The 20,225-nt window shown below is 44.2% G+C and overlaps 1 protein-coding gene across 1 annotated transcript; it reads left to right on the top strand.

Annotated features, from left to right (window-relative positions):
- The first annotated feature begins 5,399 nt into the window (after positions 1-5,399).
- On the top strand, positions 5,400-6,332 carry LOC124079902 (heterogeneous nuclear ribonucleoproteins A2/B1-like). The gene has a single exon (XM_046425743.1). The coding sequence runs from the start codon at positions 5,400-5,402 to the stop codon at positions 6,330-6,332; it is 933 nt and encodes a 310-aa protein (XP_046281699.1).
- The last annotated feature ends 13,893 nt before the right edge of the window (positions 6,333-20,225 follow it).

Raw genomic sequence — 20,225 nt, 5'->3', positions numbered from 1 at the left:
TTTCCTTGGGGGAACAGGGAGAATCTCTTTTGTAGCTTTATCAGAAAATACGTTTTGCTTTCTATATAATGTCAAGAATATGATCACAAAATATACTGAGGGAAACATTCTCTATTTGTAACTACAGAATTCTGTGTTGAATGGTGTGTTTAAATCTTTAGTCCCACATTCAGTAAAGGGCAGATCCAGGTGATCGTGAGTATATTGCGTGTAAGAAAGAACCTCCAACCACAAGACAGGTGGCCCCTAGAATTCTTCTACATTGTTTTTTATATTGTTGTTTTTTTTGAAGGTTTCAAATGTGGCAACAATTTCAATTTCTTCTTGCGTTTCTCCTCCTTTCTTCAGGATGTCTTAATTGGGCACCCAGGCTCACTTATGCTCATTCATCTGTCATTAGCTCCTGTTCATTGGAGGGGTCTTTGCTTCATGTCTTTCCTGCCAATCATAAAAATTCCTTTCCAGACCTGCAGTTTCTGTGCAGCAAAGCTGGATCACTTGGCCAGTACTCCTGTGTACCTCATAACCCTGTTGAGGGACGAGGACCCTTTTGATGGCCCCACTTGTCCCCCTATCTCCTTGACCATTGCTCCATCCTACTGAACATTAACCTCCTTAAATGTGGGAGAATGCACAGCTAAAGCTGCCACTCTAATCAGAAGGAGGACTTTACTCAGCCTCTGAGTTTTTCTGTGATTTTGTCTGGTAGAGCTAGAGCTCCTGTGTCTTTTGAAAACAACTTTTGTTAAAAAGGAAAATATGCTGAACTCCTTAATGCATTTACCAGCCCATTTCACTTTGGATCCAACAATTATCTACAACCATATAATAATAAGCCATATGATCTATTCATAAAGAAGTGTGTGTGCAGTGAGGGGTTGTCTCTGGGTGAAAATAAAGACTTGAAAATCTCAAGCTTTGATTGGGAAGCCTCTCTTCAGCACTCACGAGGCGCTCTTGAAGCTGGCAGGGCCACACACTCATTCAAGTGGCTTGAGTTCTACTTCACACGTGTTTGAGGGCTGTGTATTTCCACAGCATTCCTCTCCAACCCGGAATCCCTTTGCCCTGCTATCCCTTGTTGGTGCTTTGTCTGGGAATAATTTTTTAAATGAACTGAGATTAACAGGCAACGGGGTATTTCTTTTCCCTTGTGTTCCTTCCACTTCTCTCTCTTCTTTCGTTTTCTACTCCCTTTGTCTTTTGAAACCTCCTTTTTATGCCTCAACTTCTTCTTCTGTTCAAAATGGAAAGCCCTGTGGTAGAGTTAAAGCCCATCCCAGGAGGGCTGGGAGGGAGGCAGGGACTGAGCCTGGATGGTCATTCTACTGGCTTTGCAACTCCATAGACTCAGAGTTAGACATGATCCCTCAAGAAGGTCACAGACACACCACAGTGCTACGTGACTGTACGGTCCTGCCCAGAGTGTGCCATGCCTTAGTCAAAAGAGAAAAGAAAAGAAAGCCTCTGTCTTGAACAAGCACACTTTCAATACAAATGTGTAAAACTTTTGGATGTTTCCTCCTTTATATAACATATATAACATATTCCATCCATGATTCCTTTCTTCTTCCTCCTCCTCCTCAAAAAAAAAAAAGAGAGAGAGAGAGAGAGAGAAAGTAGGGATGGAAGAAAATGGCCATGGATTGCTCTCTCTCTCTACTCTGAGACTGTGTGTGGAGTACAGGAAATAGAGAGGGTCATCTAACTCCTCTTGGCTCCACCATTGACCATCCTAGGACCCCCTCTCTGAGCCTCACTGCGCTCAGGTCTGGAGTGAGGTGATGGGCTAGAGGTCTTCATGGTCTCCTCCACAGGTGGCAGTTTTCCACAATTTTGATTGACCCTTTGAAGCAGCAATACATTTAAAGTTTTTGTTTCACACTGCAAATTTTTATAGAGAAGCTGGGGTGGGGGGAGATCCTGATTATTTTTCCGTGTCTTGCCCTGAACACCATTAGCGAGAAGGCCCTTGTCAAACATCACTTACAACAGCCAAGGTTTAGCAATATGGTTAAGTCAGGCTACCAGAAGTGAAGCCAAGCAAGGGATTGAGGACTTAACTCAGTTCTCCAGCTGAGTCCTGGGAGACTCGGTCTTTTGAGAAGCATCCACTGTATCAGGAATTGAAATGAGCTGGAGAAGCTGGTGAAAGCAGGATTTCTCATGACAAATGCAGATGTGGCCAGCAGGGGGGTTTGCCTACAGGAAGAATACAGAAGGAGGTCCTTTGAGAGGCATCCATCATCCCCACAAATACTTCCTTAAAAGCTACCTTTAAATAATGGAAAATGCATGTTAGTGTATGTAGACAATGGAGCTTGGATAGGCCTCCTGTTGTACAGTGTGGAGAGTAATAACTGAGCGTCTCTGTCCACTGGGAGGCAAGATGTCTGCAGAGACCAAAGCTGACTGTGAAATTCAGCGCGCTTCTCACTTTGTCCAACACGGCCATTCCGACAGTGAATAATTCTCTATTCCTCTTTCAGGGTTTGCCAAATCTACACTGTTTAAACACTCAACTAATAGTGGCTTCCAGCCTTCTCACCATCCTCCTCATCAGCATTAGGAGTTGGCCAGAGCGCCCTGGGATCCAGACAGGGGAAGGCAAGCAGGTTTAAGCAAAGGGAGGCAGCAGAGGCTGGGATGGTATCATCTGAATTGCAAGTCTTTGCGCAACAGGTTCCAGTAGCATTTATGCTGATGTCCTACTAAATTAGCCTGTCCATTCAGAAATGTCGAAGTCGGAACAAAATGTTGGTAAAATGAAAACATAAGCCCCTGAGCTGGATCCACTGTGGCAGTCATTATGTGTCATTGTGACCACAATAAGGAGACTATCCTGCCTGCTGGAAAGGCAAAGCAGAACTTGGATATCTTCTGATCCCTATGAGAATGATGATTTAAGCATTTGCCTGTGTTCCTTAAGCCAACCAGTGTAGATAGAGGGGAAAACTGTACTCGTGTTTCATTTATCTCATACTTTCCACGTGCTGGCTCCTTACCTGCTTTGTCTCCCTCATTCTACATAGTAACTCTATAAGGAATACACAGTCATTCTCTATCTGGAAGGGGAGAAGACCGAAGGCTTCTCACATAGGCAGGAAGGGGCAGATCTAGGATGCAGACTTGACCTGATGGGTGCACTTACTACAAAGGTGGATGGATGCTGTCATCCAATCCTGGATTCGGCATTCCTTCAGAGGAAAAGATCTAGCTTCTCCCAGCCCAGGGTCCTAATGGAGGATGAGAAATTTCCCCTATGGGGTATCTGAGACAGGTATGAAATGGCTGCTTGGTCACTTGTGATTGTGATTCAGTTCTCCAGGGAGCCTGTTTTTAAGGGTGGTGCTGACCAGGTTATGAGCCAACCTGAGTGGTACCATCGGTTCTAAAGTGGGTAACCCAAACAACTGTGCATGCTGGGCTCTCAGTATGTACAACTTCAGGCAGCAGAGAAACAGTAGCCATAACCCTTACAGATTCAGTCAGTGTGGAAGAAGGGGCTTCATATGGATGGGCAGAAGAGTTCATTGGTTGAGGGCTATTAAAAGTAGCCAGCAAAGCATGTGGATTCCCCACCTTAAGAAGGGATAAAATTCTGTTCTGGTCTGAATATGTCCCCTAAATTTCATATGTTGGTACTGTAATCCCCAAATTCATATGGTAAAGATAGTTGAGGGTTGAAACTCTGGGAAACACTGGGGTGTACCCTCATGAATGGATTAATTCATGGATTAATGGGTTATTGACAGAGTGATTTTGTTATAGAAGCAAACTCTCGTTGATGTGCCTGCTCTATCTTGACATTTGATGCCCTTTGCCCTCACCAAATGCTAAGTGAATGCCAGCACCATGCTCTTGGGCTTCTCAGCCTCCAGAACAGTGAACTAAATAAACCTCAGTTCTTTATAAATTATCCACTCTGTGGAATTCAGATACAGCAACAGTGAATGGACTAAGACAGGTATCATGTGTGGTTTGGGACCTGAAGGCTAGGTGTTAGGCACTCAAGTTCCCTTCTGGTTCAAGAATGTCTTATCAAAAGAAATTTCCTGGATAAACAGAGAGACTCCTGATTATGTGTGCCAAAACACAACTGAGCTTCCACAATGGGTTCTTAGTTCATCTGAGTCCCTATAGCTGTGTGCCTCTGCAGTCTGGAGCAATCTCAGCGCAGAGGTAGTAATTTTTCCAACCATGTAGGATATTCCGGGTTGAAAGTATACTTACTCATCATGCCTTGCCCAAATCCTGCTGTTCCGTTCCCAAACTGCTGTATTACCACAATTTTTCCAGATGCTGTGGCCAGTGTGTACATTCACGTGAACGGAGGGGAAAATGGCAGAGGGAGTCAGAAAAAAACACTGCTAGGGATTGAACCCTGGGCCTTGTACATGTTAGAGACAGCATCTCACTGAGTTCCTTAGTGCCTCACTTCTGCTGAAGCTGGATTTGAACTCACAGTTCTCCTATCTCAACCTCCTGAGCCCATGGGATTACAGGCGTGGGCCACTGTCCTAGCCCCTCACTTACTCTTCTTCAAAATGCACAGTCATACCACCCCAGCATTTTCTAGAAAATATACACAACAGGCCAAGTGGACACAAACTGAAGCATGATACTTTATACCCAGCTCCTTTGCACAACCAATTTGCCACGAAACTGGCTGAGCAAAGGAAAGTTGACTCTGCCTGTGGGCTGAGAACATGCCAGGGACATGCCCAAAACACAGCGGCAAGCTTCCTTTTGTTGCTAAAAGCTTGGTCCTTGTCCCTGATGCCAATCAATAATGAGGACATGGTTTTGAGAAAAAAGGAAAAAGAGATGGTTTTTTGCTTTTGCTAGCAAAGGAGAAACACAGGGGACACCTGTCCTAAAGGCTGTGATTCTGCCCATCAGCAGGAACAAGGGACTTTTAAAGAGGTGATTCAAAAGGCTACATTCCACAGGTTTTCTGACTGGAGTTATAATTCACTTGTTAATTTGGGAGAGAGTCCTTTCTGTGATCTTCTGATACCTCCCCAAAGCCTGGATTACTTCATTCCTATGGTGGGTGTGAACTCAAGGACAGATAAATCTGCCTAAAATGGGGGGAAAAGGTAATCCCATTTCCCTGAGATTAGGGAGGGGAGAGATTAGGGAGGAGCAGGGAGAAATAAATTGGAGTTAGTCCTAGAGGAAGGTTCTAGAAAAGCAGCAGCAGCAGCAGCAGCAGCAGCAGCAGCAGCAGCAGCAGCTCTAGCGGCAGTAGCAGCAGCAGCCAGACCTGTGTGGAGGTGCTCTTCAGCGGCAGTTCTCACTACAGCGCTAGGATGAGTCCGGTTCGTGTTTGTCTTCGGAGATCTCTCTTATCTCACTTGCCTGCGGGAAATCGGGCTGAAGCGACTGAGTCCAAGATGGAGAGAGAAAAGATACAGTTCCGTAAACTCTTTATTGGTGGCTTATGTTTTGAAACCACAGAGGACAGTTTAAGAAACTACTATGGGCAATGGGGAAAACTCACAGATTGTGTAGTTATGAGGGATCCTGCAAGCAAAAGATCAAGAGGATTTGGTTTTGTAACTTTCTCATCCATGGCTGAGGTTGATGCTGCCATGGCTGCAAGACCTCATTCCATTGATGGGAGAGTGGTTGAGCCAAAACGAGCTGTAGCAAGAGAGGAATCTGGAAAACCAGGGGCTCGTGTGACTGTGAAGAAGCTGTTTGTTGGAGGGATTAAAGAAGATACCGAGGAACAACACCTTAGAGATTACTTTGAAGGGTATGGAAAAATTGACACCATTGAGATAATTACGGATAGGCAGTCTGGAAAGAAGAGAGGCTTTGGTTTTGTGACTTTTGACGACCATGATCCTGTGGACAAGATTGTATTGCAAAAATACCACACCATCAATGGTCATAATGCAGAAGTGAGAAAGGCTTTGTCTAGACAAGAAATGCAGAAAGTCCAAAGTTCCAGGAGTGGAAGAGGAGGCAACTTTAGAGGAAGATCTGATGGATATGGAAGCCGACGTGGATTTGGGGATGGCTCTAATGGATATGGAAGAGGACCTGGACGTGGCAATTTTGGAGGTAGTCCTGGTTATGGAGGAGGAAGAGGAGGCTATGGTGGTAGAGGACGTGGATATGGAAACAGGGATGGGGGCTGTGGAGGAGGAAATTATGGAAGTGGAAGTTATAATGATTTTGGAAATTATAACCAGCAACCTTCTAAATATAGTCTAATGAAGAGTGGAAACTTGGGTAGCAGGAACATGGGGCAACCATGTGGTAGAGGAAATTATGGTCCTGGAGGAAGTGAGGGTTATGGTGGGAGGAGCAGATACTGAGCTTCATCCTATTTGTCTTGAGCTTCATTGTATAAATTTGGAGAGGATGAGAGCCCAAAGGTAACTGAACAGCTTCAGGTTATCGAAATAACAATGTTAAGGAAACTCTTATCTCAGTCATGCATAAATATGCAATGATATGGCAGAAGACACCAGAGCAGATGCAGAGAGCCATTTTGGGAATGGATTGGATTATTTAATAACATTACCTTACTGTGGGGGAAGGATTGTAAAAATAAAAAAATAATAAAAGCCTTTGAGACAGTTAAAAAAAAAAAAAAGAAATTGCCTGTTGTGTTCTGAAATTCTTAGTAAAGTTTCCTCTTCCTACGCATTTCTCAACGTGATAATTGTTGTTTAGGAATCACAGTGGCTACACATGTCTGCCTCATTCATTGGGACATTTTCTTGGCTACTTAGCTGTTTTCCTGAGTGTAGGTTTTGGTTCTACATAGACTGGAAGGGACTTCAGGGCAGGGCCTGTTTCTTCAATTCTTCTGTAATTATTTCCCCCCAATACTTAGCATGTCAAGCACTGCGCTTATAAAGTACAATGAATTTCAGTGCCAGTCATTGGATAGCTTACATCGTAGACACAAGCAAGTAAGTGGAGACTGTGATAAGTATTATATGTGAGAATACTTATGGTGCGAAAAGGGGAGAGAGTTTTGTATCATGCATGAAATCTTTGCTAAATGAATGAAGTATATGCATGAAAAATATAACAAAATAATGAAAGATCTCTTATATTAGGAGTCCTCATGTCATAAAGTGTTCCTTTTGGATAGAAAACAAAAGGCCACGTGCTCATATCTCAGTTACCCTGACTCCTATTGTTTTTAAGGTTAAAGGGGGTTTATAGTGTTCAATGGAACTCTCCCCTCTAAGACACAGAGAGGTTGGCTGGCCTCAGTTTACCATATCATCACAACACAAGTTGCGTTTTCTCCTTCCTCACCCATGCCCTCCTCTAGACAACACTAACTCAGAGGACCACAGGCTAATGTAGCATCCTTAATAACCCTGGTTATTGCCTTGATTTAGCTTTCCCTAATCAAAGTACAACCCCGTAGAAGGGAATTTCCAAAAAGCTGCCTGAGGCTGCTGATCAACAATTCATTTTTAGCATTTCTTTTTAAATCGCTCTAAGTCGTTGCACCTGGGTCACAGTGACAGCTGAATAAGGGGGCTGAGCGGCAACGTTCCGGGCACCAGGTTGGTGAGCCCCCTCCACCATGTATATGCATGAGCTCGCCATTTGCATAAAGTGAAAAAGCATCGCTCCCATTAATCACCGCATTCATCTTAATAATTAGTGGCAATAATGTTGAAGAGCGGTGGTCTCCACATCGATCTCTGAGGCACCATGGGCTATTTCTGTTGCAGATGAATGATCATCAAGAGTGACAAGTTGATGTCTTTGGATCGACCACCCCAGCTCCACGTGTTTTACAGCCTGGCAGCTGGTCAGGAAGCTCAAGTGATCTGTGGGGCTAATGCTGCCCCTCTAACAAGACCAGTAAAAAGGAGTGATGTGACACCTGGGAGGGGGCTTGGGAAAAAGTCCCTGACCACTTTAAGGGGCCCTCGCTTAGCCATATGCATAGTAAACTAGCCGTAACTGCAAAGCAAAAGGCTATTTGTCATAAAGATTATGACTCTATGGTTAAGCACTTGAAAGGCTACCACTTGCTCTCAGACCTTCTCCATAAAAGATTGGCTTGGGGTCTGTAATTTGCCAATGCTTCTGGGTCAAGAGAAAGCCGTTTCAGATCAGAAATGTAATAGAACGTTTTAAGGTCCGTGGTACAGTGCCAGAAGGAGGGAAGTATTAATAATTTTCACCGTTTTTTAAAAAAGCCCTATCAGGTAAAAAAAAAAAAAAAAAAAAAAAACAGAAGTCACAAAGGAATCCACTGGAAGATTTGAAGAGAAACTACAAAGGACTTCATTAATACAAAAGGGGAGATTAGTCAGAGAACAAAAGAATAAGGAAGAAGGCAGCAAATGGAAATCCAGAGAGGAATTATAATAATGTAGGATTGGGGAGAGTAGCGGGTAAAAACTAAGGGGGAATTAAAACAAAGGCTCCTCAACTTCTAAGATCCTGAGATCAACCTGGATATTCCCACTCTGTGAGAAGAAAGACCAAGCATGAGCGGCGGGGAAATTCAGGTTCCAGATACAAGTTAAAAAAAAAAAAAAAAAAGTAACAATTAAATTTCTCCAGCAATCCGGGATAGCAGAGCACTATCAGCAAAGCATTTGAGTTGATTTGGGAAATTTGATAATACTTATTCTTCTGCTCGCTCAGTTTCTATTCACCACAGAAGGACTGAACCTACCTTTGTGATCTCTCCTCCTGCCTTCAACAGAGGGGACGTCTGCAGCATCTCTATTAAATTGATAAAAAAGCTCCTAAAGAGAGTCAACTGTTTCAGTGGCTGTTTTCTTAGGGGTATATTCACATGCAACACTCACCAACATGACATAAAGAGATTCAATCCTTGCATGCCCCCTACTACTTACGGAGTTTCTGTACTTGCACATTTTCTATGAGAGGAACAACACACTGAATCTAGTCAATGTCTGCATATAAAGCATCTTGGAGAAAGAAAAGGTTTAATTTGCTTAAGCAATTGCCTACTCTGAACACTACTGGATGTTCTCAGCAATTCTTTTTTTAAGATATATGTGGGATGTGTGCGTGCGTGCATGTTATGGGCAGTTTTATGTGAAAGACAGCCAACTCAACTTTGGGGACAAGACATGACTCGAAAGAGAGCACTTAGAGGATTTGTTTGTTTGTTTGTTGCTATTCATTTCTCCCCCCTCCTCTTTGCAGCGTTATCTGGCTTTGGTATCTAGAGAGAGATTTTGTTATACCTCTGTGCTAGGTTTTGAAGGCAAAGTAAGGGTGCAACTGAAAAAAAATCTATAAATGTGTGAATAAGCAGCAGGGATGATATGTGACCTCTTCAATTAAGTACCTAAATATTGGGTCTTGCATGATTTTATTCCTCCCTAGATATGAAGGATGCTAGAAAGAAAGGGTCTTCTATATACAGGTTTGGAAATATAGCAAGGTTATGGAAATGTGAACAATAGCATCCTCTTGTTCTATGGTGGCAGGAGGGAGAGGAGGGAGCTAAATGACCTCAAGAATCACAGCATTTGAACCAACAAAGGAGGAACAGAATGGGACTCCATCTGGGGGTCACTGGTCTGTCTATTTTGACCTGAGAGCAGCTTGACCCTCATCAGCTAAATGGGTGCATTCCTAGGGCACGGAGTCCACACACAAAGTACTTAATTTGTGTTTTCTGGGTAAGATCTGGGCATTTTTGCAAGGCCAGGTTTTTCCCCTTCTTACCCTCCTCTCCAGTGTGTCTTGCTGTGCATGGTTTCTTTGCCCTGCTGCTGGGTGTCTGGCATGTGAGCTGGTGTTTTTAATTGGACCCTCTGCAATGCATTTTCTGACACTCATTTGGTTACATTATATCCTATTCTGTTATCAAACAAATTTGCTGTCAAACAAAAGATCAATGTTATTGTAATGTCCTACTTGATGGATTAAATAGGGTATTATTCAACTCTTATTAAACAATCAAGAAAAACACACTGGGACACGCTTTCATTCGCAGCTGCTAACAAATACAGTGTATCTGATCTGTGATTAAGAAACAAAGCAGGAGCAGTTATTTTCAGATTAATTAAACAAACAAGTAGGATTTAGGGACCAGGATTTTTTAAAACCCAGTACAATTCTTTGAAACATGTTTGGAAAAGGACATAATTTACTTTAACTACATGAGTGAACACTTAAGAATATAAAATCTTTGGGTGACGTGATTCTGGGATTAATTGCCCAGAACTATCTCCGTGCCATAAACAAAACCATTCTAGGGACGGACCTTTCAGTCGTTTTTTTTTTTTTTTTTCTTCCTTCCTTGTGAGTAAATGTCCATTTAGAGAGCTTTTCTAAATTTAGAAGCAATGTTCATCAATCATTTATAATAAGCACCGAATAACTGCACTTGCCTGCCCGAGACGCATCCCCCCCTCTCGAGGAGTGCTCCCTGCAGAGTGCTTATGTTGCCGGGCTGGCACCCACTCCATTACCAGGGCCTGACCTTTCTGTTTCTCAGACTTCACTCTCAAGATGCCCAGAGAAAGCAAATATTAAATCAGTAGAAATCTCCCTCTTATCTCAGCCCGCCTGGCTCTATATTATCTTTAGACTCCCCCCCTCCACCCCCCATCACCCGGCTTTGCATACAGTTGGCTACATTTTGCCTCCTTCTGTCTGATGCTGTTTCCGCTAATGGCTGAAGAAATGGAACATTACACCATTTAACGTGTGTGGGTCACATTAATCACAGAAAATTCTTTTAATGTCTCAGAAGTAACTGTCAAACTGGACATACTGAATCTATTTAAACTAAAGCATGCCATTTTTTATCTACAGTGATCTTTAATTCCCATAAAAGGGTCAAGAAAATGTGATTAAGTGACAGTTTTAAAATGTACTATAATATTAAATAGCTTGATTAAGTGACAACTATAAAATGTAATACAATATTAAGTATCTGGCTATGTCCCAAAAGAACTTTAAAGTATTTTTGAACGGTTTGGGAATTCACTAACCCGTAATGGGTTACTGAAGAATTTTGTATGTGTGTGTGTGTGTGTTGGGGGGTGGTGGACATAAAAAACAGTTGAACTTAAAACACGCTCAGGACAAAACAAATCAAGAAAATAAACAAAATGAAAAATAAAGCCCTTAGTATTTGCCGATGATATAGAATTGCAGAGTTTCTCTTTGGAGCATTGAAGAGAAATTGGTTTATTGGTAATAGGGAGTGATCCTTTTAGGATCTGCATTTAGCTGGGTTTGACTGGAATGGAAAGGCTTGTAATACAAAGAATAGGATCAAAGGGGGACCTCACACCTGGATGGAAGGGTTATAGACCAGGCAATGACCTCTCCAGTTACCTCCTAGGGTTGATTCTAATTCCCCAGGGCCTGGATTGTCTTGTGTGTTACATCTCAGCCCCTAAGCAGGGCAGAGTAGTAAACACTGACTTGGCTGGGCTCAAGTTCTCCAGGAGAGTAAGCCAGTGGAGACGTTGAAATATAAGATGGGGTCCCTGAAAAGGCCCTTATAATGTCAAGACATTCCTGAGGGCAGTCAGGGTCCCCCATTGGAGGGCTGAGGTTGGAAGGAGACAAGTTAATACAACAGTTAGGAAGAATGTCTGGCCCTGATGCCCAGGACAAATGATCAAAGACATTAATGCCTTTATCAAGACCCTTTAATAACGCTTCTCCCTCACTTCATTGATCATGCTTTACCTGGGATCTCCTAGTAAGCAGAACTTGAAGCAGTGCTTTTCTTGCTATTCTTCTGAGAAGAGGTCCTGTCTTAGGGGGTAGAAGGAGGAGGAAAGGAGAGTGAGGCAGGGAAGGAGGCAGAGCCAGTATGAAGCTTGGCTGACCCATTGCTTACTCTTTGCAGGATCCTCCCTCTCAGAAAACCATAGTCATTGTGTAAGTAGACAGTTCATATGGGAGGAGAAGAGAGAAAAATTCACCCATTCGTTCTAAGCTCTCATGGGTCAAAAGTTTCCCCCACTGTGTGACAGCTCCTCATTATTTCCAAATTGCATGTGGGCATGTATTTGGTGGCTCGTCAGCACCCTGCTTCTCTGTAGTGACAGGGCAGCCTGGAGGCAGGACAGGTACAGCCTATGGAATGTTAGCTGATGTCCGTGCAGAAGTGGTTGCTACTTGGTTCCTAGAACAAGGAGAGTCTGAAGGAATCTGAAGTAGCACATAAGAAGTTCCCTCTCCAGGTCAGAAAATCAGAGACACTGAGCAGGTGGTAAGATCAACCCGAATGTTTTCCTGTGCTTCTGCTGACAGCACAGCAGTGGAATCTTGAATTGTCTTCCTGACTTTTCTCCCAAGCACTAGTCTCTCTCTCCATCTCCAGGGAGATTCTGAGCTGGGTACCATGGACAAGTGCACTCTGTCTCTTCCAAAAATTGTGAAGTAAATAATAAGCTTTGGTGCTGGTTAGCAAGCAGCTATGCCTAGAATTGCAGACATGAACCACATGACCTTTTAAAGCCTCCCAGAATCCCATAGGGATTTCAGAAAAAGGGTGATTCTGACTTTTAAGGACACTCTTCAGGAGAAAGATGGAAAGCCAAGCTGGATATCACAACCCGTCCCATAGTGACAGAGACAAATGGCCGTGACACATTTATGTAGGCTCACTCTCTCTCGGAGTGAGAACGAAGCTTCATTTAGAAGATTTGCTCATCTGTCCAATAAATCAGTGCAGAAAGTTTCCCCGATATTTACTCAGGACTTTCTTTCCTGTCTCCATTTCATTCCATGCCTCTGATTGCTCACCCTCGTACCAGGCTACATAAATCTCTTCTCTTTCTTCTGCCCCTTTGTCAACCATTAGCCTGCTCCCCCTCTGTCATTGTTTCACCAGACTATAGATGTAACTCTTCTAATCTTTCCTGATAAATCAGGCTCTCGGAATCACTCCTTGTTGCTCCCTCAAACTCCCTGGAGCTGGGATATAGGGCTCTGAGGGCCTGGTGCAGACGTTTCTTTTATAATGGGCCCTGAAAGGTTGTCAGCTACAGATAATTAGGATCTCACTTCCCACCATGAAGCTGCATATATCTTCCATGCAAAGAACTCCCATCACCTTCAAAAGAATTAACACATGCAGAGGATATATGCCAGGGGGTTGAGTGACCAGAGGGTGGGGCCAACCCTTCCAAAGGCTTCTACTTCTTGTGAGAGAGACCTTCTCTCAGTTGGGGAACTCACTCTTCTCATACCACTCATGGTAAAAATCATACACCACATGTCTGGACTGCTTCACGGAGCAGCAACAAAAATACCCTTTTGAGGAAATTTTATAATAGTGCTATTTTTTAAATGCTCTATGCTTCTCTCTCCCCCCCCCCCACTCTCTCTCGCTCGCTTTGAGATAAAAGTCTTGAAATAAAAACTCAAGTGTACTTTATGGGATTTTTTTTAAATCTTCTAACTCTGATAATAATTGGCCCACATCACTTTCAGACACACAGTTTAGATTTCTCTAATAGTTTCTCAGAAATATCAGGGATGGAGCTTCAGAAATTTAGGTGGGCTGGCAAATGAGCATGACATCAGAATGCCACCTTGTCCCCAAACTCAGCCTGGCATGGAAGAAAGTCCTCCCAGGCAAAAGTGATCCAGGAGATTTCAGGGTCTATCTTGGTTAGGCGTGGGGACAAAATCCAGAGGGGAGGGCAAAAGTAAGTGAGATGGGTCTGAGACTTGAGTCAGAGCAGTTGTATTTTAATTCATATTATGTATTGAGATTCCATGTAAGGTTTTATGTTTTCAAAGAGGGGAGCTAAGTGTGAAAACAGCAGATGTCATCACCTTGTAAATGAGCAAAGAGGCCCAGAGATGTCACAGTAGCAAGGGCTTATTAGTGCTAAGCCAAAGTTAGAAGCCAGGGCCCAACACCCAGACCCCAACCCTTGTTTTCTTCATTATTCTCCACCACCAGACTGCCACATAAGCTCATAAAGCTGTTCTTGAGTATTATATTGGAAACATTAGGAGATAGGCAGGTCCAGATGGGCCCAGGAAACAGGGCTGATGATAAAGTGCTCTTCGTGGTCAAAGATGCCTCTTCTGACCTGTGCACTTGGAGTGATTTCTCTGGTGGTCAGATAGACATACACTGAGTCACCCTCACCATCACCATCATTTGGAGATGATTGGTGAGTCTCGTGGGTGTGATCTTTGACGGTGAACTTTAGCAAAAGGAACTAATGCCTCTAGGGAGAAAACACAGCTCGGCTTGGGCCTCATCAGGGTCACCACTGGGCAAACGGTAGAATTTTAGAGCGAGGTGGGATCACAGCTGTTCCCCCAGCCCAACCCCATCCATCCATTTAAAGCTGAGGACACTGAGGTCCATTTTCCCACACAGAGGAGGATGAGTCGGCAACAGGCATTGGTTCTTTTTCATGGCTAGATGGAGCTTCTTTTCTGTGTACCTGGATCAATACAATTCAGTCGTGTAGATAGAGCCAACCCTGGCAAGGTCTAGGTCACAGAGAGAAAGGACCATGCAGGAAGTTGTCAAGTGTGCCTGCTTTTCAGCTAAACCTGGGTCTTCCCTTGGGTCTTAACAATGTTAAGAATGGTAGGTCCAGCTCAATATGTTAACGGGTTTTCTTTTCTCACTTGGTTCAGGGCTTTGTGAGGAAGAGAAATATCATTTTTCAGAGGCCCTCACATTCCAGGTGTCGATATCCTACTTTCTAGAATGTATATCACAAGCAGTCTGTCTGCTAGCACCTGCATGGATCTAAACCGACTTCCCTGTGGAGAATGGAGCCAGCTGCAGTCATTCTTAATAAGAAACCTGGTGGTTGGCATCCATCCTTGAAGTCCGTGAAGACCAGAGTCGTAGTGGGTTTCGACTGAGATTCCTTTCCTAAGGATGGTTTTTGTAAACATTTCTTAAGAGTAAAACTTGAAAACAAATGGGAGGCCTTGTACCCACCAGGACTTAAAATACCAACATATGTAGTAAGGAATCTATTCAATTTGATAAGTCAGTTCAAAGTGACCAGGAAATAGCAACAAGAAGCCAGGCAGGAAAACCGGCATTTGGTGTTTAGAGAACATTAAACACCATCTGTACCTGGGTTGTTCTCCAAAACTGTCAAGTTCTGAAATATTTCTCTTCCACTTCTGTTCCTCCCCACCCCCTTTTCATCAGATATTCACTTATTCCTAGAGATTCAGAGTTTTCTATGGTTAGCTCAAGGTGTCACTCAAGAAAAACAAAAAGGGGCCCACCCAACAAGAAGGTGTCTTGTCCAAGAAGACAAAGCACAAGGGAGAGAAGCCCTGGAGTCATGAGGCCAGGGGGCCTCTACTCAGTGGTCAAGGGTATCTCTGAGAAAGCCATGATGCTGTGGGAAAAGTCACTTATTATTGAGAAAGGCAATGGTTTTAAATAAGTTTCCTCATCTGGAAGGATGCTAATAATACCTACCTTATGAATTGATGTTGGGGTAACATAACTGTTTAACATTGCATGAAATAGAAAATGCTGTAAAATATAGCTTATGATTAAGAGAGGCGACTCATGGGGCTGGGGATGTGGCTCAAGCGGTAGCGCGCTCGCCTGGCATGCGTGCGGCCCGGGTTCGATCCTCAGCACCACATACAGACAAAGATGTTGTGTCCGCCAAATACTAAAAAATAAATATTAAAAAAAAAAAGAGAGGCGACTCAAAACCCTGAAACACCACAGTCTCTCAAGAGTTGGGACCCAGTAGGAAGAAGTTAGGACATTGGGATTGTGACCCCGAAGGGGATATTGAGACCTCAGGCTCTTCCTTTTCTCTCTTTGCTTTCTAGAGATCATGAGGGAAACATGCCTCCTCCACCATGTGCATCTGCCATGATGGACTGTACTGCATCATAGCCCAAAGCAAGAGGGCCAAGTAACCTCGTCTAAAACTCAGGGATAAACCTTTACACTTTACAAGTTGATTATCTCAGGTAATTTGTTATAGTAACAGAAAACTGACATAGACACCAATCCTAAGTGTTTCTATTATCTTAAAAATTAAACTTGCTAAGAACAAACAATGTATCTGGCATTTATTGCATAGTGTGTAACCTTCTACCATCCTTGGAGGAGCATCCCCTTGGGCCTTAAAAATGGGAAAGACTTTCCCTAAATATGAATAGCCAAACATAACTAGCACTTGCAGTGCTGAGGTTTCTACACAGAAAAAACTAGAGAAGATGAATGATATAGCTAACAGATGGGAAAGACATCACTTGACTTGGTATCCAAATTAGAAATAAGAGTAGGAATAGAGGGAGCTTTAGATGGTGTTGTTTTTCCTCCCAGGCTAAAACTGGTATCAATTATAACTGAGTCCAAACATTATTAACACTTAATAAAGACAAGGGCACCTTCCAGAATGTAAATGTTTATTCACACCATGAACATCTATTGAGCACTTAGTATGTGTGGATCTCTGTGATGGGAGATCCACACATACTAGGTGCTCAGTAGATGTTCATATAGCCCCAGGGGTATATTTCCCAGTAGGATGATAATAAGGCAGGGATGATTTGACTCAGCCGGAAGGAAACCCCAAAGGGAGCTGCTCAGTGGCCCTCCTTAAGTAGCATAATCTGTGTGGCTTGATTCTGACGTTAAGGCAGGTAAGATTTTTTTTTCACTTTTTGCCTGTCATCTGTTAGTTTTTCTTATTCTTATTTTGTTCTTAAAAATCAAAGAAAATCATATACTTTCCAATGCCATATCAACTTGTTACTAGTGAGCATCTGACCTGGGTGTTTTCTATTAGCATGAAAATTCAGAAGGTTGCAGGAGGAAATACCTACAGCCAGAGAGCAGCTCCATTCCCTCACCAGGCAATGTGTCTTGCATTTATCTAGGGTAAATAAAATGATAATTCAAAGAGTGGTCCCATTAATGAGTATCTGATTTGGAATAAAATAAAATCCATGCTGGGAAGTTGATGAGCTTGATTTTGCTGGATTGCTTCTAGTGCGGAGCTCATATTTATTGGTCCTTTCCTTCTGACAATTGCCACCAGTTGTCTGCTGTTCTTTCTGCTGAGTGGAAAGGGAGAGGGCTGGAAGGTTGATTTTTGTTCCCTGTAACTGGAGGTGACATTCAAAAGCTCAAAGCTATTGAGAAGGTAGGTGATTATTAAAATGTAATGTGTTTCTGTTTTCCTGATTATGTCCTCCAGGTCTTGCAAAATTTGCTGCCAAGCACGTGCCAAACCTGGAACACAGGTGGTGATGCTTCTTCCCAGCTTAGGGAGTTGGAGACTGTACTGTCCACTGACTCCTTCATCATTTCCAATCATTTTAAACAGCAGACATATTAAAAAAAAAAAAACATAAGATACATGGAGAGAGAAGTGCAATTTTATCTATGGTGCTTTTAATGAAGAGAGGGAATGGCAGGGGTGGGTGGGGAAAGAGGAATCCTGTTTTAATGGTCATGGGTACAGAGCCCCTGTGCAGGGCACTCATCATTTATCCCCAGCAAAACTTTTTCTTTTTTGGAAACAAAGAAGGAACAGAGGGAGAGAAAGAGAGAGAAGAAAGCACAAAACTAACCAGAATTTACACTTAAAAACAATCTGGGTGGAAGGGTATATCTCAGAAACACAGTAAAGCCCTCTTGAACAAATATACTCATTGTATTAACCACTTAACCATTCAAGAGAGTGCCACTTTGCTTCTGTACATTCTCTACTGGTTCCTTGTCAGGCTTCAGCTGGCCACTCCAATGTGCTTGTTCAGATGAGAATGGTTGGAGGAGGAAGTTCTGGAAATGCAGAGTGTTCGGGAGAGCAGGAACCGCAGTCAAGTTTTGCTGGGCATAACTGATGAGTGCCCTGCACAGGGCCTCTGGACCCGTGACCGTTAAAACAGGATTCCTTCCACAAGCTCTGATGGAAACCAGCAGCCAATTGGAGGGCTGGGAGAATGAGGCAGGCCAGATCAATTAAAAGAGCCGGAGCTCTGTAGCTAATAGTTGTGTGAGGATCCTTTACCCACGGAGGCCTCTGCTTTGCCATCTGTAAAGTGGGACTAAGCCTGTATCCAAAGAATAGATAATGACCTCATCTATCACAGGAATTCCTGGCACACTGTGTGGATTCAGCTAGAAAACTGGTGCTCATTAGTTCTGAGGCTGTCCCTGGGGAATATAATTTAAAAAAAAAACAAACTCATGGTATTTCATTGACAGGCAATTCAGATATTTAAATTAGGGCAGATTCCAGGAGGGAACATATTCTGCTACATATAGGCTGGGTCTGTAGGGACAAAACAAAGGAATTTATGTCCCAAGCCTCCTGCCTTTATGACAGTTTATTCTTAATTCTATTTATTTCATGATTGATTTATTCTCCTAAACCCCAGACCTGCTACCCTTACTCTATCCCCCACTAAGCAATATCAAATCAAAAGCTACCAGCCCATTATCTCTTCTTCTGAATCAGGCAAGGCATACAAATAGCTAGGCCCTTTACATAAGGGCATATGGACACCAGTGCCAAAGTGGGCTTTGTTCAAAGTGACTTCACACCGAACCCTCCTTGCTTTCTCTTGTTCCAGGGCCAGATGCTGTTCTCAGCATACAAGGGACACAGGTGCAGCCCTTTAGAGGCTCTTCTGCAGATCTGGGTGGAGACTGCGAAGTCCTTGCTGTTTCCCCGTGTCTGACTGTGTCGCAGGCTGGGGCAGGCATCCCAGAGAAAGAGCATCTCGTTGGGCTCCAGGAGGGAACACGCACACAGCAAAAGCTACCCCCTCCACGTAATCAGATCCATCTCTGCCCCTGGGGGGCCAAGTGGCAGTTGAATGTGCTTAGAGATGGCATAAATCACTTGCAGAATCTCAAGGAACAAATAACTTGGATTGAAAATAGCTACTAAGCTTTCACCTCCTTGGGTGTTTATGTCTCTTCATTTCAGCTTTTAGTTTTGCAAAAGGGAGGATTAAAATTGCTCCAAGGGCTCAGTTGCAAGGAGGGGTCAGTCTTCGGCTGTGGCGTCTGTTTCTTCTTCTAAGCAATCTGAATCCTTAGGTGAATGTATACACCTACTCTACCCTCCACACTTAAAAACAAAAAACAAGAGAGCCGCCCCCTCCCCCTGCACCGGCAAGGTAGAGGGAACTGAGACCACGCACAGAGCAGGCCCAGCGGCCTGCTGAGGGGCAGAGCCGCCCCCCACCCCCCGGCGCCTGCCAGGTAGGGGAACTGTGACCACGGACAGAAAAGGCCCAGTGGCCCGCGGCGGGACAGAGCTTCCAATCACTCCTGCAAGGTAGGCAGGCCTGCGACCCACCGGCAGAAGGGGAGCAGCGGCCTGCTGAGGGGCAGAGCCGCCCCCTCCCCCTGCACCGGCAAGGCAGAGGGAACTGTGACCACGCACAGAGCAGGCCCAGCGGCCTGCTGAGGGGCAGAGCCACCCCCCACCCCCCGCGCCTGCCAGGTAGGTGGAACTGTGACCATGGACAGAAAAGGCCCAGTGGCCCGCGGCGGGACAGAGCTTCCAATCACTCCTGCAAGGTAGGCGGGCCTGCGACAGACCGGCAGAAGAGGAGCAGCGGCCTGCTGAGGGGCAGAGCCGCCCCCTCTCCCCCGCGCCTGCAAGGTAGACGGAACTGAGACCACCATCAGAACAGGCCAGACCTGCAACCGAGAGACAGAACAGGCCCAGTGGCCTGAGGAAGGGTAGAGCCGCCCCCCCCCACGCCTGCAAGGTAGGCGGACCTGCGACCCACTGGCAGTACAGCCCCAGAGGCCTGCAGAGGGGCAGTGCCGCTGCCTGCGCCTGCAAAGTAGACAGAACTGTGACCACCGACAGAACAAGCCTAGCGGCCCGCAGAGGGACAGAGCCGCCGCCCGCGCCTGGGAGGGAGACTTTGCAAATATACAAGACCAATATAAATATATAGGGGGAAAATTCAATAGCACAACAGTTTCACCAAGTAGAAAGGAACGCGAACAGTATGAAGAAACAAGGAAAGAAAGGTCCACAAGCATTGCAGGTCAACTCAACGTTAGAAGAGGTAATAGCTGCAGCAGATGGAATGTCAGATAAAGAATTCAGGATATACATGCTTCAGATGATCTGGAGTCTCAAGGAAGACATCAGACAGCACAATCAGACAATGAAAGATCACTTCAACAATGAATTACATAAACAAATCCAAGAAGCAAAAGATCAACTATACAGGGAAATAGAGGTTATAAAAAACAAACAGAAATCCTAGAAATG

The sequence above is a fragment of the Marmota monax genome, unplaced genomic scaffold, assembly GCF_021218885.2.
Source record: "Marmota monax isolate L192 unplaced genomic scaffold, Marmota_monax_Labrador192_F-V1.1 WCK01_AAM20220418_F8-fsc00015, whole genome shotgun sequence".
Lineage (NCBI taxonomy): Eukaryota > Metazoa > Chordata > Mammalia > Rodentia > Sciuridae > Marmota > Marmota monax.
The sequence above is the reverse complement of the archived record's forward strand: the minus strand, read 5'-3'. Positions and strand labels throughout refer to the sequence as shown.